The 15,000-nt window shown below is 43.8% G+C and overlaps 2 protein-coding genes across 3 annotated transcripts in view; one reads left to right on the top strand and one right to left on the bottom strand.

Moving 5' to 3' along the window:
* The window catches only part of cnbd1 (cyclic nucleotide binding domain containing 1), a 38,095-nt gene extending 29,650 nt beyond the window's left edge, over window positions 1-8,445 (bottom strand). Inside the window, exons 1-4 of one of the 2 annotated variants that reach the window (XM_063206885.1) lie at window positions 8,295-8,445; window positions 8,000-8,072; window positions 7,779-7,895; window positions 3,291-3,422 (exon numbers count right to left, since the gene is read on the bottom strand). In XM_063206885.1, the coding sequence (XP_063062955.1) occupies window positions 3,291-3,422; window positions 7,779-7,895; window positions 8,000-8,072; window positions 8,295-8,328 (356 nt within the window). In that variant the 5' untranslated portion in view covers window positions 8,329-8,445. Of the gene's footprint in view, window positions 1-3,290; window positions 3,423-7,778; window positions 7,896-7,999; window positions 8,073-8,294 lie in introns of those variants that run through there. The other variant, XM_063206886.1, reaches the window with a different exon arrangement.
* Window positions 8,446-10,274: 1,829 nt separating this feature from the next.
* LOC134455667 (cyclic nucleotide-gated cation channel beta-3-like) overlaps window positions 10,275-15,000 on the top strand; it is a 23,073-nt gene continuing 18,347 nt past the window's right edge. Inside the window, exons 1-3 of the mRNA XM_063206883.1 lie at window positions 10,275-10,313; window positions 11,851-11,878; window positions 12,971-13,016. Of these exons, the coding sequence (XP_063062953.1) occupies window positions 10,311-10,313; window positions 11,851-11,878; window positions 12,971-13,016 (77 nt within the window). The 5' untranslated portion in view covers window positions 10,275-10,310. The remainder of the gene's footprint in view (window positions 10,314-11,850; window positions 11,879-12,970; window positions 13,017-15,000) is intronic.

The following is a 15,000-nucleotide window of genomic DNA, read 5'->3' as shown; positions in this document are numbered from 1 at the left end:
CCACCTCTCTGCACCTCACCATTTGAACTGCCCCAAAGAAGCAATCCTATCTTGTCTTGATGGTTTTTCATCTCACTGTAATATAAACAGGCCTACCATTTCTATTGTAGCACTCATACACTGTCAATCACCATATTTTTCTAACCTTTCCTTGGTATTTTTACATAGTTATTAGAAATTAAAAGGAATACCTGTGGTATTTCAAATTGAAACACATGTTAAGTACTCACTTCTTTTGCAAATCACTTGCAATGATGAACTATTTTGTGCTAGAAATTATGGTTAAAACAGGCAGTGGCCTAGTATAAAGCCCACATGATTGATCCCGGCCCCTAATCACAGTCAGGAACGATAATGCGGCCCCCAGAGAAAAAAGTTTGGGGACCCCTGCTGTAGAGCACTCAATATACCCTTGGATTTATAAAGTATTATAAGCTAGATTCATGGTTAGTCATTACTGTTAACATAAAGCATCATGAAACATCATCGGTGTAGTCGTAATGTGTTGTAAGTAATTATAATGTGCATTATAATTTGTTAAAAAATGCGCTCATAATGCGCTATAGATATGGGCTTCATAGAAAGTGTTACCGAAGTTTTTTTGTTATTTGTAGGTCAATTCTTCAACAGCGGTTTTCCTAAATAGTCCTTTTTTGAACTTAGAATGTTGAATTTTGAGACACATAGGCATAGATAGAGAGACAGCTTGCATGTGCGTGTGCGTGTGCGTGTGTCTGTGTGTGTTTAAATGTTTACACTTGTAAACATTCACTGAGTTAACATTAGTGTGTGTGTGTGTGTGTGTGTGTGTGTGTGTGTGTGTGTGTGTGTGTGTGTGTGTGTGTGTGTGTGTGTGTGTGTGTGTGTGTGTGTGTGTGTGTGTGGAGGAGAGAATAAGAGTAAAAAAGAGAGAGAGGGAAAATCATAAGAATAAAAGAGTCTGTAATGTGTTGTGCTGTGCTGTGCTGTGCTGTGCTGTGCGCTGCGATGCGGTGTTGTGTTGTGTTGTGTTATGCGGTGTTGTGTTGTGTTGTGCCGTACTGTGCTTTGTTGCTTTATGTTGTGTTGTGTTGTGTTGGCTTGTGTTGTGTTGTGTTGTGGTGTGCCGTTCTGTGCTTTATGTTGTGTTGTGTTGTGTTGTGCTGTGTTGTGCTGTGCTTTGTTGTTTCATGTTGTGCTGTGCTGTGTTGTGTTGCACTGTGTTGTATTGTGTGCAGGCGTGGGCTATATAATGTGTGTGTCTAGTAAGGTTTGCGTGTGTGTCCCCATGATGTTTTGTGAGAGTATGACGTAAGCTAGCTGATTAATAGGCCCCCAAACCAGGCGTCCCGCCGGCATTTCTTACACTCCAAACGCAAGGGCACACTTGTAAACATTCGCACAGTTAACATGAGTGTGTGCGTGTGTGCGTGTGTTTGTGCGTGTGTTCAGTGTCTGCATGTGTGCCTACATGTGTGACAGAATATTTATGCACACACGCGCGCGCACACACACACACACACACACACAGCATACAGCTGCATCCTAAAGCAGGCAGAGAGAGAGAGACAGACACAAACATAGAGAGAGAGAGAGAGAGAGAGAGAGAGAGAGAGAGAGAGAGAGAGAGAGAGAGAGAGAGAGAGAGAGAGAGAGAGAGAGAGAGAGAGAGAGAGAGAGAGAAAGTTAAACAGTAAAGCGGAACTGCAGTGTAGACCAGAGAGAGAGGAGAGGAAAAGTCATTAGGATCCCACAGGAACATAATTATAAACAGCCAGAGAGGAGAGAGGCAGGACAGATAACAGACATGCTGTCCACACACACACACAGACACACACACACACACACACACACACACACACACACACACACACACACACACACACACACACACAAGGACTGAGCGATTTTCTGTACATGCATGCGTGTGTGTGTGTGTGTGTTTGTGTGTGTGTGTGTGTTTGTGTGTGTGTGTGTGTGTGTGTGTGCGCGCGCGCATGTGTGTGTGTGCGTGCGTGTGTGTGCACATGTTTGCGTGCATGCGTACGTGTGTGTGCACATGTTTGCGTGCGTGCGTATGTCTGTCTGTGTGTGCCTGTACTTGCGTGCATCGACATCTGCAAAAGTATGCTTACTTATGCACAACTCCCTACTCCATACACCTTATTTGGTCTGCTTACTTATGCACAACTTTGTTTTTGCCATTTCTGTAATTTGCTTTTCTTTTTTTTTTTAAATAAGTTATTGGTTTGGCACAAAAGTTGCCAATGCAATAAACTTAGCTCAGATTTTGCTGACAGACACAGAAATATGGTAATGACTAAGTGAGTGAGTTAGTGAGTGAGTGAGTGAATGACAGAGAGAGAGAAAGAGAGAGAAAGAGAGAGAGAGAAAAACATTGAAGAGAGATATAGAGAGACAAAGGGTGTCAATCTAAGTGTGTGGTCTGCACTCCTTTGTCCGCAGTAACGCCTTACTCAATCCATTGAGACAGTCAAATGAAATGGACAGACATGCTCCTGGCTGCCCTCTGGCAATGGGGAAAGGAATTGCACTCCCTGACTGTATCTGTGTCACTGTGTGTGTCTCACTCTGTGTGTGTGTGTGTGTGTGTGTGTGTGTGTGTGTGTGTGTGTGTGTGTGTGTGTGTGTGTGTGTGTGTGTGTGTGTGTGTGCCCGCAAAGGGAAGACAAGAAGACGGAGGGTAGAGGGAGAGAGAGAGAGAGAGAGAGAGAGAGAGAGAGAGAGAGAGAGAGAGAGAGAGAGAGAGTAAGGCCGGCCGCACATTGGCTCCGACAGCACTGCGGCGCACTTTTGCTTCCGACAGAATTCGGACCCCCAAACCCAATTTCACACGAACATTGCATTGATAGTCAATGGGCGGCGCCGACAAAATAGAACTTGTCTCTAATTGCTATCCGACATCGGCGAATGTCCGCGGACATCAGCGCCAGTGTGCGTGGTTCTATTGAAAACAATGGAATCGAATTTTAGCTGAGCAGTGCTCAGCACTTTGTCGGAGCCGGTGTGCGGAAGCCCTAAATGGCCTCATTTACACAAGACATTTAATTCAGAATTAACTCAATTGAATTCTGAAAAAAACCTTAATTCCGCTTTGAAAACATCCTGTAAACACTTCACAATTCGGAATTAAATGAAAGTGCAGTGTAAATACGACAGAACTACCTTATTTCATTCTGCATCATGAAGCTTAATTCGGAATTAAAATGATCATGTACACGTGGCCAATATATGGTTATGGTGTTACAGTTGTGTGAGCGTGCGTCTGCATGGTGGTGTGAGTAACTCACTACTTCTTGGCCACTTTGAGCATCTGGCTGATGAGGGGCCCGTGGAAGACTCTGTTGCCGCCACCGCTGGCCGTCATCTTGGGCTTACGGCCCGACGCCTTCTCCTCACTCGCCTCGCCCTGCTTCTCACCACTGCAGACACACACATACACACACACACGTACACATACGCACACACACACACACACACACACACACACACACACAGACACACACACACACACACACACACACACACACACACACACACACACACACATATACAGACACACACACACACACACACACACACACACACACACAGACACACACACAGACATGCACACACACTGACACAGACACACACACACACACACACACACACACACACACACACACACACACACACACACACACTCACACATACACGCACGTGCACTCACGCACACACACACATACAAACACACAAATGGAAATACAACAAAACACAAAATGACCATCTCTGACACATACAAATAAACACACAGACAAAGACACGGACATGCAAGCACACACTCACACACACACACACACACACACACACACACACACACACACACACACACACACACACACACACACACACACACACACACACACACACACACACACAGACACACACACACACACACCACGTAGAAATACACAGCCGCCACAAACACAAAGAAACAAACACATTGATTTTTCCCTCAAAAAAAGAAGACAAGGCACGCCCAAGAGCAGTTTTCTCTAATGCCTGTTATGTCTTGCGCAACAGTATACTCTTATGTATCATTGTGCTGATGCAAATACTTCAGTGCAGAAAGAGTCTAAAAAAATAACATAAAAACACGAGCATTATTGACTTACGTAGAGTCAGACACAATGCCGCAAGTGTTCAGCAACACAGAGGCAAAATAATTTCTCCCTAGTTCTCTGAGAACAAATCCTTGATTCAATTTGTGACATTTTGTGAGATTGGACAATTAAAGTAAGTTGAAAGTAAATGTAATAAGTCATCAGAATGAGTGATTACAGTGACTGCCATTTTGTCATTTGCGATTGCACAGTGCCAGAGGCAGACAAACTGGATTGAGAAAGTAAACATCCTGCCAGATATTCTTTCTGCCTGCGCTGCTAACACAAGTGATTTCACTAAATGGCTAATCAACCTGGTTGAAGGGGTGTGGTAATTAGGATCAGCTGGTTCCTTGAATTTGTTGGAGCAAATGCAGTATATTGTGCGTGTGTGTAGCCAGCTAATATTACAATTCTTTTACATGCGCAAGTGCATTTGGCATAATAAAATGGATTTTGCCTCTGACTCTTTGTGTAGCTGCAGGGGTGCAATCTATAGCTACTCAATCGTTATAGTGAATAACATCTATTAGGCTTCAGGGTACTTGCAGTAAGCCTTACTAAAGATACAAGATACAGAATATGTATTGTCATGTACTCATGAATTCAAGAATTCATAAGCAATGAAAAGTTTTTGTGCTCAAAAAAAAAAGACAAAAAAGAAAACACTGTTGAGAGAAAATGTAGGGGGAAAAGGGCAAGATGGAAAAAGACAGATGCCACTAAAAGCCACTTACCACACTTATTTAACTGCAAGGCTACAATCTACTGCACAGCTTCTGCTTAAAGTGGCATATACTGCAGTGTGTAATGAAATAACAGTGTGTACAGCTATTACGCTGAGGAGGAGGCGAGAGCTTGCAGGCAGAGGCCTGTGTCATGCTGCGCTGCTTGGCTACACCCCTAGTCACCTGTGAACGGCTGCTAAGTTTAGCACTGGGCTGCAATACAATTTGGATCACCTATTTATTGTATTGAACTGTATGCCGTATGTGTGTATACTAGCAGTGCTGTATGCTCGGTGTGTGCAGACAGCTAATATCTACCAGATTCCCTGCACAGTAGAATAAATCAATCTTCTAATTGTGATTTGCACAGTAACTGCAGTGGGTACAGGGCCTAGCGGTATGGATGCTGTGCTGCTTGCTTACACCCCTTGGCCCCCAAGCAATGGCTGCTAAGTTTAGCAATGTGACACAAATTAATTTTGATTGTGCTTGATTGTGACGATAAATGTAATTTTGATTGCACCGTATTACTACATTATTCCTTTGGCTGAGTGTGTAAAGACAGCTAACCTAGAGCCAAATCGTTTCAGTGCAATTGAGCTGAGAAGAGTGAGGCAAGAGCAACTGCTCAATTTAACAATGTGCTAGAATACAATTTTGATTTTTTTTTTAATGAAAAATGCAATTTTGACTGCATTGTATGTTCCATTACTTGTGTACGTCTGTTGCATTGTATGTTGCATTATATGTATACTTCTGCTTCTATTAAACTGTTGAATGTGTATAGGCAGCTAACCTCTAGTCTAAGAGTCTAGAGGCAAATTCCTTGCAGGCTTACATGTCAGTGTGCTTGCTATTAGGCAGAGGAAGAGAGCAGAGCAGAGCAGAGCCCTGTATGGATGCTGTGCTGTCTGGCTAACCCACCACACCCCTTGGCCCCCGAGCACCACGGCTGCTATGTTTAACTATGTGACACAATATGATTCTGAATGCCAAGTATTTTATTCTATAATATGTGTATTACTACATATAAGAGGTGTGAAGAGAGCTGTAATAGCTAAAGGTTCTTAACTATATAAGTGCAAACATTTGATTCATGACTACTGCTCAGGTGTAATGTAGAGTTTCTGGTCTCTTGAACATCATATATGAAGAGAAATAACAGGATGTGTACATATATTAGACAGAGTAAGGAAGCAGATAGAGATGCGTGCAGATATTGGATACATGGATGTTGTGTTGCTTAGCTACACCGGTGCCACATCCCTCTGCCATCGAGCCACAAGGCTGCTAAGTTTAGCATTATACTGCAATACAATTTTGATTATGTTCGATGATGAGTGCAATTTCGATTGATTCATTAATTGATGAGTGTGTAAAGGCAGCTAACCTAGATTCAAATTCCTTAAGTGCACGTGCAATTGGGCTGAGGAGGAAGAGGCAAGCGGCAGAGGCCTGTATGGATGCTGCGATGCTTGGCTACACCACCACACCCCTCGGCCCCCGAGCTGCACTGCTGCTAAGTTTAGCTGCTAGCGAGCAAGAGAGTGAGGGAGGGAGAGAGGGAGAGAGGGGGAGAGGAGAGCGCCACACGGCCGTGCGGACGGGCAGGCAGCCCCAGCTGGGAGCGGATCTGTGCTCTCGGCCAATCACAGACCTGACTCATAGGCCACTGCCAACTGGAGCACTCAGATCAGCTGCCAAGCAGCCTGTTCCGCTTCAGCGCTGTAAACATTACTCAACGCTCAGTGCGTATGTGTGTGTGTGTGTGTGGTTGTGTGTGTATGTATGTGTGTGTGGGTGTGTGTGTGTGTGTGAGAGAGAGAGAGAGAGAGAGAGAGAGAGAGAGAGAGAGAGAGAGAGAGAGAGAGAGAGATTGTGTGTGTGTTTCTCTCTTTGTGTTTCTGTGTGTGTGTGTGTGTGTGTGTGTGTGTGTGTGTGTGTGTGTGTGTGTGTGTGTGTGTGTGTGTGTGTGTGTGTGTGTGTGTGTGTGTGTGTGTGTGTGTGTGTGTGTGTGTGTGTGACAGAATGGGAAGTGACAGAGCAAGTTGAAAACAGGAAGAGAAGAAAAGAGGGGAGAGAGAGAGAGAGAGAGAGAGAGAGAGAGAGAGAGAGAGAGAGAGAGAGAGAGAGAGAGAGAGAGAGAGAGAGAGAGAGAGAGAGAGCAGATAATAAACAAACTAAACTGAGAACCAAACTGATTGACAAGAACTATAGATGTGCGTCACTGTCCCATCAGGGCCCAGAGGGAACAGAGCCCACGCCACACGGTTTCTTTCTGTGTGTGACAGTGAGAGTCTATTTAAAAACCTCTGTTGTGAATGTGGGCTTAATTGGGGAAAAAAAAGAAAACGAGAAAACAGGAAAGGTGACAAAAGGATAATTGCGCCAAAAAAGTAAAATGTCATCATCCAAAGCAATCCTATTTGTTAAGTACTCTCAATCAGACGTTGTTAGCCTCGAAAAAGACGGACAGGAGAGCGGATATGAGTCACTCATCAACCACATAAGAGCTGAAACACAACCTGCTGCTGCATGATGGAGACATACACAGCGCACACGCCACGGACAACAACTTTCTAACACAGACACACAATCAGGGAAGCTGGCAGGGGCCTGCACCCAGTTATAAATCCTGTCTCATTAAGATTAACATTATGACTCAATATGGTTATTATGTCTTATGGGAATGAGTAATTTTCAATCATTTTGACCATCATGTCCATGTCCTACAAACTCATAATAATGTTGCATGCAAACACATGCATGGTGTTCTATTGTAAATTTACAAATGCAGGCTATTCCTGTCTTTTAACATCTTAATGTTTATCCAAAATGATGACCATTATTGTGCACAAGAGATTAAAACTTGGCGTTTGATAAAGAATTGTCAGAATTAACTTGCCGTTTATTATTATCTTCAATCCATGGGATGCCAGGGAGGGGCTTGGGAGGCCGGATGAAAATATCCTTGTAAGATTTCATAAAGGCTCTATGAGCCTCATCACTCGCCGTCGTTTCACTGTAAAGCAGACAGATGCGTATGAACTGTGAATGACACAACCCCATAGCATAATGTAGCCTAAGCTTAAGATTTATCAGATATTTGAACTTAACAGTGCTGACTTGCTTTCGAGTCCAGGGATGTTGCAGAGAGCCTCCAAACGCGCGTAGTCGATTCCAATGATGTTGGGGTCAACTAGGACAACAGGTGGGCAGACAAGAAGACAGAAGATACACGGTGATCATATAAACCACTAAAGACGCATAGGTTAGGACAAAACAAATCACACATAGCTTGATGTTTTTCACAATGAATCGTGTAGGCTCACAGTTGCATGCATGTTTTTTGCTAATTTGAATGCACCGGTAGAGGTAGCCTAACTTCTGTCGTTGCAATTTGGAACATGTGAAAACATACCTCTTTCTTCCAGAACAACTGTTTTCAGAGACATTTCAAAAGCGAAAAATTAACTTAAGAATAAGCATGGTTTGGCGCATTAGATAGGCCTACATTCTTGAACAAAATAAAAGCTGTTCGGAGTGCGGGCTTCTCCAGTGACATGCTTCCTTTTGCCATGGCAACGACCCGTGCCTACGTCACGGTCTTGGTAGGGACGCGCTGTCATATGGGGACAGAGAGAAACTGCAAAGAACTTGGTCCAAGTTCTTTGGTAGTAGGGGAACTTTATTTGCTCTGGCTTTACCTCTAAAACAGAAGTTGTCTCTCAAATAAGCCTTTTTTTGCATAATCTGTAAATCAAATTGTTATTCAGGAGGACTAAATTGAGTATTGTACCAGGCTCCCCATTTTGAATTAATTATGTCCAGTAGGCCTAGCCTTTATCATGATGAGAGTATGCCTATCCTACTGTACTGTATTTAACTGTTTACATGGATTACACAGATCACAAGCGAGTGAGGATTCCACTGTATGTTTGTGTGGCCATTCAGACTTACACAGTTTAGTGCCTGGCCAACCTACCCTGTTTGTTTACGCAGCAAACCATAAGCCTACTGCCACTCACTAAGCTTTAGACTTGGCTGTTTTCTCATGCATAAAAAATGAGCACTAGCAACAGAACAAACACAGACGCAACTGGCCTCCATATGTAGCCAGGAAACCCATTGCTTGCCTTCACTTTCTTTCATCCCCTTGCCTTGCACTTTTGTCTTTCCTTTGTTTTCCCTGTATTCTTTACAATGAATGGTGCGGCCGACCATTCTCTGTGTATCTATGAATTGTATTTATTAACAAAGCAACACACATTTCAGAACAAGAGAGAGTAGCATAAGGGGTAGCATAGTCTTTGGCCAGTAGGGGGCGCTACATGTATAACGGAGACCCACCTCATCCTACCCAAGGCTGCAGACAGCTTTGGCCGGGCCCGGGACGAAGTCCTCTCCCAAATAATAGGCCATGCAAGCCAAGCCTCTTACCCCGGGGGTTCCCAACCTTTTCCAACTTGGGGCCCACTTCAAGGGCCCACCTCTGACCCACTAAACTAGCCTATACAACTTAAATACATTCAGCAGCAACACAAACACAAATATTATTTTGACTTTAGGAAATGCCCACAGTTGGGGGGGGGGGGGGGGGGTGGCGCTGTGGCGCAGCGTGCTAAGCCCCCCGCGTTTGGGCTTGCATGCCCACGGGGCCGACCGGGGTCATTTCCCGGCCCTCCCACCATCTCTCTCTCCCAATCATTTCTTGTCTGTTCTCCTCTGACCTGTAATTATAAAGGCCGGAAGGCCTCAAAAAATAGGAAGGAAAAAAAGAAAATGCCCACAGCCCACAGTTTGAGAATCACTGCTCTCTGACCTATTAGAGCTGTAAGTTCAGTGGCCATGCCATCCATACAGTGCAGCGCTCTATACATACACAATCTATGTGTAGCATCTGTGAACTCGGGTATTTAAGTCCCTCAGCTAGGGATCATTGAGTTATAAAAGGGACCAGCAGTCAGACGTGTGCTATACTCAGGGCCTCTGCAACACTGCTGTATTAACTACATATACTTACTGTGAGCTCCAATTAGTGGGCCTCTTGCAGTATAAGTAGTGGGTCAGTCCTGTGTCATATGTGTGCAGTGCAGGGATGATCCTTCCCCGCACAGTGCAGATACACTCAGCAAGTTCCCCATAGAGGAGGGGGATGAGGGGGGATGGGGGGGATGAGGGTGGTGGGTGGTTCTTCTGTCAAAGGCCACTTAGGGAGAAAGGCTAACGGACTGGTGGTGGAGAGGAGATATGACATGGGGGGGGATTTAGTGGCTAATAGCATCAGCCACACAGCATAACTGAGGACAGCAGTAGGCTATAGGCAGTGCAGTGAGGAGAAGAGGAGAGGACAGAGAGAAGAAGAGAGAGAGAGGGAACGAGGGAGAGGAAGAGGAAGAGAGGCAGCCACAGTCACTGTCCCAGCGGCCTCACAGAGATGGTATGTACAGTACAGTAGCCTTGTGATGCTCATCTCTCTGCCATTGCTCTGCATTATTGGCTGAAAAAACATACAATGTAACTGCCATGCTCCTTCATTGCTGTAACAGTACATCTACCCGTATAGTAATGCTTAATGAATTGGTCATTGCCATTCTGGTACTGTCAAAAAGGGTGAGGTGTGCTCACAACCCCCCAAAAATGCATGCATGCATGCGTACCGCATGACATGGGAAGTTTGTACTGTTGTTTTCTTTTTACGGTTGACTCGTGTAGAAGTAATTTGTAAAAGTTTAAGGAGTTAGACTCTTCAAGAATAATAACTCTTTTTGCCATACATGTGTGCATGAGGACCACATGGCATGAAAAGTTTACTGTGATTATTTTTTCTCTACTGGTTCATATGGATGTAATTGTGAATCGTAGCTGTTTTGTGGTCAAATAGAGACACTCTGGAAGAGACACAGCACAGGCCATGGCGGGGTAATGAGCTGACTGACAGGTCTGCATTAGTTGGCTTCATTAAAACCAGTTTAATTAGCGTTATTTTATTTTATTTCAGTTGATTGGAATTGGCAAGGGAGTTAATTATTGTAGCTGTCTGAGTTTTGTTGTTGTTGCTGTTGTTGTTTAATTGGTGCTCAGGGCTGGACCGGCCACAGGGCATACAGGGCATTTGCCCGGTGGACTGTTGATGATTTTGGCCTGGCCTTCCCCTCAGTGTAGTCATATCAGTCCTCATGCCACTGTAGCAAACCTCTCTGAGTGAGAATTAAATTGTCATTTTGTGGTCAAAATGGGTCGTAATAGCTGACTAAAAATGTTGTCACAGTCTTCATTGTCTCTCTTCATGCCTGGCTGACCGGTCTTGGCTGAAAATGCCCGGGCTGATTTTTCATCCCAGGTCAGCCCTGTTGGTGCTGTTACTCTTAATGCTAATGGACGGTCATGTGGTGTTGTTGCTGGTCCAAAATGTTAATATTTTGAAAAGACAGTAACATATAAGCAGTAATGCATTACAGTTTTTGAGTAACTTGCCCAACACTGCTGGGGATATTATGGATTTCCCAAACCAATTATAAAAAGCTCTAGTCTTTTTTTAGTGATGAACATTTTTATTGATTTCAACATGTATAAAGGGCATGTAACGTTATGCTAAGCTTCTAACAACAAGCTTCGATCTTCTACTTTAATCTACGTAAGTGATTGAATGATGATTATGTTTGCTCATAGAGTGTGGAGAGTAGTAAGGTCTTGTACATTTTGTATGTGTGCGTATAGTTTCCCTTAGATTCCTTTCACGCTGGTCTCAGGCCTCACACAACTAAATTGGATTTAATTGCAATCCTTTTAAAACAAACACTGACAACACTCAGTCTTTACTCTGAAACTGATAAACTGAATATATTTGAGGGAACGGTGATGATGACAAACCTATGATTCTTTTCCAAGGTGGAAACTGGTATCCTTATCCTTATGTTGAGCATGGACCTGCCAAATGGACAACCTAATGTTATTTATTTTATGTTGTTTTGCAGGCTGACAAGAAAGATGAAAAACCAGCAGGTGCGTGAGTCAAAGACGAATATTCTTGTCTTTATTTTGAGGGACGATGATTCAGTGCGCACCAGCTTTCTTATTCGCATAACCAGCTCTCTCACGAACAGCTGACAGACATGGCTTTTGACATCAGCAAACCAAAGATAAATGTACTTCTCCTGATATGATGAAACACACACAAAAAACGAAACACTTCAAGACTAAAGATACATTGGCAATCCAATGTGCCAAGCCAAAGGGGAAGGAAAGAAAGGCATTGGGAGTTAGAGCTAGGAGTTATGCAAAGCCTAGCTCTGAGTCTAGCTCTGAAAACTAATCCTAAAGACAGAAATCTGTTTAGCTAATCTGTTGCATGGTGTTCGCAACCATACATAGGTACATACAGCACAGCACAGCACAGCACAGCACAGAGCAGGCCATAGATTAATACCCATGTGCTGTTGCTGCACTGTACAGTAGGTGCTTACCTGTAAGTGAGGCTGCCATGCTAGGACATATACAGTACTGTGCAAAATGATGGAACAGTTAAACAACCCTTTTTAACTGCAGCGTTTGCTCTTTCAACTCTGTTGAAGTTTAGTTGGACCAAATGCAGTAAAACAGGTGTTACGTGTGACTGTTGGAGTTGAATTAACACTCATTTAACAATTGTTGAATGTACACAGTAATTTCAACAATTCATTTGACACTTATAGAGTACTGTACTCTGGGACAAAATACAATGTAGAAGCTGTTGTATCGACTTTATCGATCGAACCCTTTTTTTTAAGGGTTTTTATACCGCTGGTACTACTATCTAAGTGTTGACTTAAAGGTGCCTTGTGTTGTAGCAGAATTCATACTGGCCATTCAGAAATGTTACCTTTTTCATGAATACTTACCACCACCATCAAATTCTAAGTATTCATCATGACACATGAAAATGGAGATCTTCGCCAATGTCCGCCATTTTAAAATTTCCAAATTTGGCAGTAGATGGCACCGTTTCCATTGCCATATCTATTCTGGCCACCATCCTATACAGTGCACCTTCAATACTACAATTTACTGTGGAGGTCCCTTGTATCATTCTGTATGTGTTGTGTCTCACTTCAACAGGTGGAGCTCCTGGGGGTGACAAGCCACCTGAAGAAGGCGAAGAGGGGTAAGAGACAAACTAAAAGTATGGTTGCTGTATTCATAAGGGCTTACCTGTATGTGTAAGCATCTATCTTCTTGGAGCTTTTGTTCTTCATCTGAGGAGCACCGTCAGTTGCTTGGTTGGTGTAAGATGGCACAGTTATGTCTCCTCAAATGAGAAATGAAATGTGTTTCAAGCTCCAAGAGGCCTAGTTGCTTTGAACTAAACTCATTGGACATCATGACCTGGATGAAAGAGAATCTTGACAGACAAGGGTTGATGTGTGAGAAAAAAAATGAAAGAATGGTTGTTGTGTTCATAAGGATTTATTTGTAGGCAACTGGAGTTCTTTTTGGCACTTTCTTTCCTTATCTGAGGAGCTTTAACCAGATGTCTGGTTGGTAACAAGGAACATTGGTGGCCGCGGTCTCCTCTCCTGGAATGGGGAACAAAATACCTTTCAAGCACCAGGAGGATGTCCGGTTTATTACAAGTAAACTGTTTGGTTAACATGGCCTCGATTGAATGAGAATGTTCACAGACAAGGGTTGACATTGTACTCAGGACCAGGATATGATAGTAAGCTCAGGAGAAGGAAAGCTCAAGAGGTGAATGGATTGTTTCTGCCTTGGCTTTGACTTGGTGACGGTGACATGTTTTAAATGGCATGATTGTTGTTTCTGCTTGGTCTGCCTATACAGTTTTGTCTATTAGCTTCATATTTTGCAACGGAAGACTTTCTACGTTAATGCCCCACAAATCTCAGAGGGAAATTCTCTCTCTCTCTCTCTCTCTCTCTCTCTCTCTCTCTCTCTCTCTCTCTCTCTCTCTCTCTCTCTCTCTCTCGCCCACACACACATGCATATGCACACGCACGCACACACACACACACACACACACACACACACACACACACACACACACACACACACACACACACACACACACACACACACACACACACACACACACGCTCACACACCCCAAACAAAACAAAACAAAATAACACAAACAAGCAATTCATATCTTGCCCAAACAGTCCCTTACAGCTAGTCACCCAGTCCTTTTGTGCCCTGGTTCCCACCAGCCCAGTGGCCTATCTTGTGTTTGTCAGCTGATGAAGTGTGTTTGTATGAGGTCATGAGCGCCATGCCCTGGGGTTGGTACAATGACTGAGCCCATTTTAATTAGCCCTCTGAATTTTTAAACGCAAAATGTCTGCACACTTACTGTAGATCCTTTTTAGATGTTTAATGTCGCCCAGGCTTTTCGGTCAACAGACCTTCCTCGAGGCGCACGTTAAAAAATGCACAGTTGCTTTCATGTCGTGCACCCTTTTAGTCGTTACTGGGTGTAGCCCGTTCAAGATGCAATTAGCGCTCGGATTGAAATATAAAGACTCGTTTCGGCCAGACGGATTGATTTCTAAATGGAAAACTTGGGCTGTGAAAAGACTGCAGGGTGTGTACTGTAGGCTGCTGATGGTGTCTGTTTGAGTTTGTTTGTTTCTGTGTTTGTTTGAGTCTGTATAGTGTGATCCGATCCTCGGGGGTTCACAGCCAGATGATCTAATGAGGGGGCAGTAAGCAGCTGAGGCTATGGGCGGCGTGTGCAGTATCAGTTCAGTCCATGTGTGTTTGTGCTGGTTCAGCCAAGGTACTTTTCTGCCAGCCCCGGGCTCTGTAGTCCAATTAAACCGTGGAGATAGATACCATTAGTTGATTAAACCTTTGAGTTAGTATTGGCCGCGTTGGTAATAGCACATGCTGGGCAACATCGCATTCACCTGTCAGATGGTTTGTTTCTGAGGTGCACAAAGCTGATTAGTTAAGAGATCTGGGGATTACAGTGGATCCTGAGGAGGCTACAAGCTGGATGGACCATAATACAGAGATAGCCTCGCACAGAGATTGAACTGCCAGTGGGAGGGAGCCACTGGACCTGTGGACATGTTTCAGATTGATGTCTCTCTGTGGACTGATAAATCAATCATATAGAATAGAATACA

The sequence above is a fragment of the Engraulis encrasicolus genome, chromosome 9 (genome assembly GCF_034702125.1).
Source record: "Engraulis encrasicolus isolate BLACKSEA-1 chromosome 9, IST_EnEncr_1.0, whole genome shotgun sequence".
NCBI lineage: Eukaryota > Metazoa > Chordata > Actinopteri > Clupeiformes > Engraulidae > Engraulis > Engraulis encrasicolus.
The sequence above is the reverse complement of the archived record's forward strand: the minus strand, read 5'-3'. Positions and strand labels throughout refer to the sequence as shown.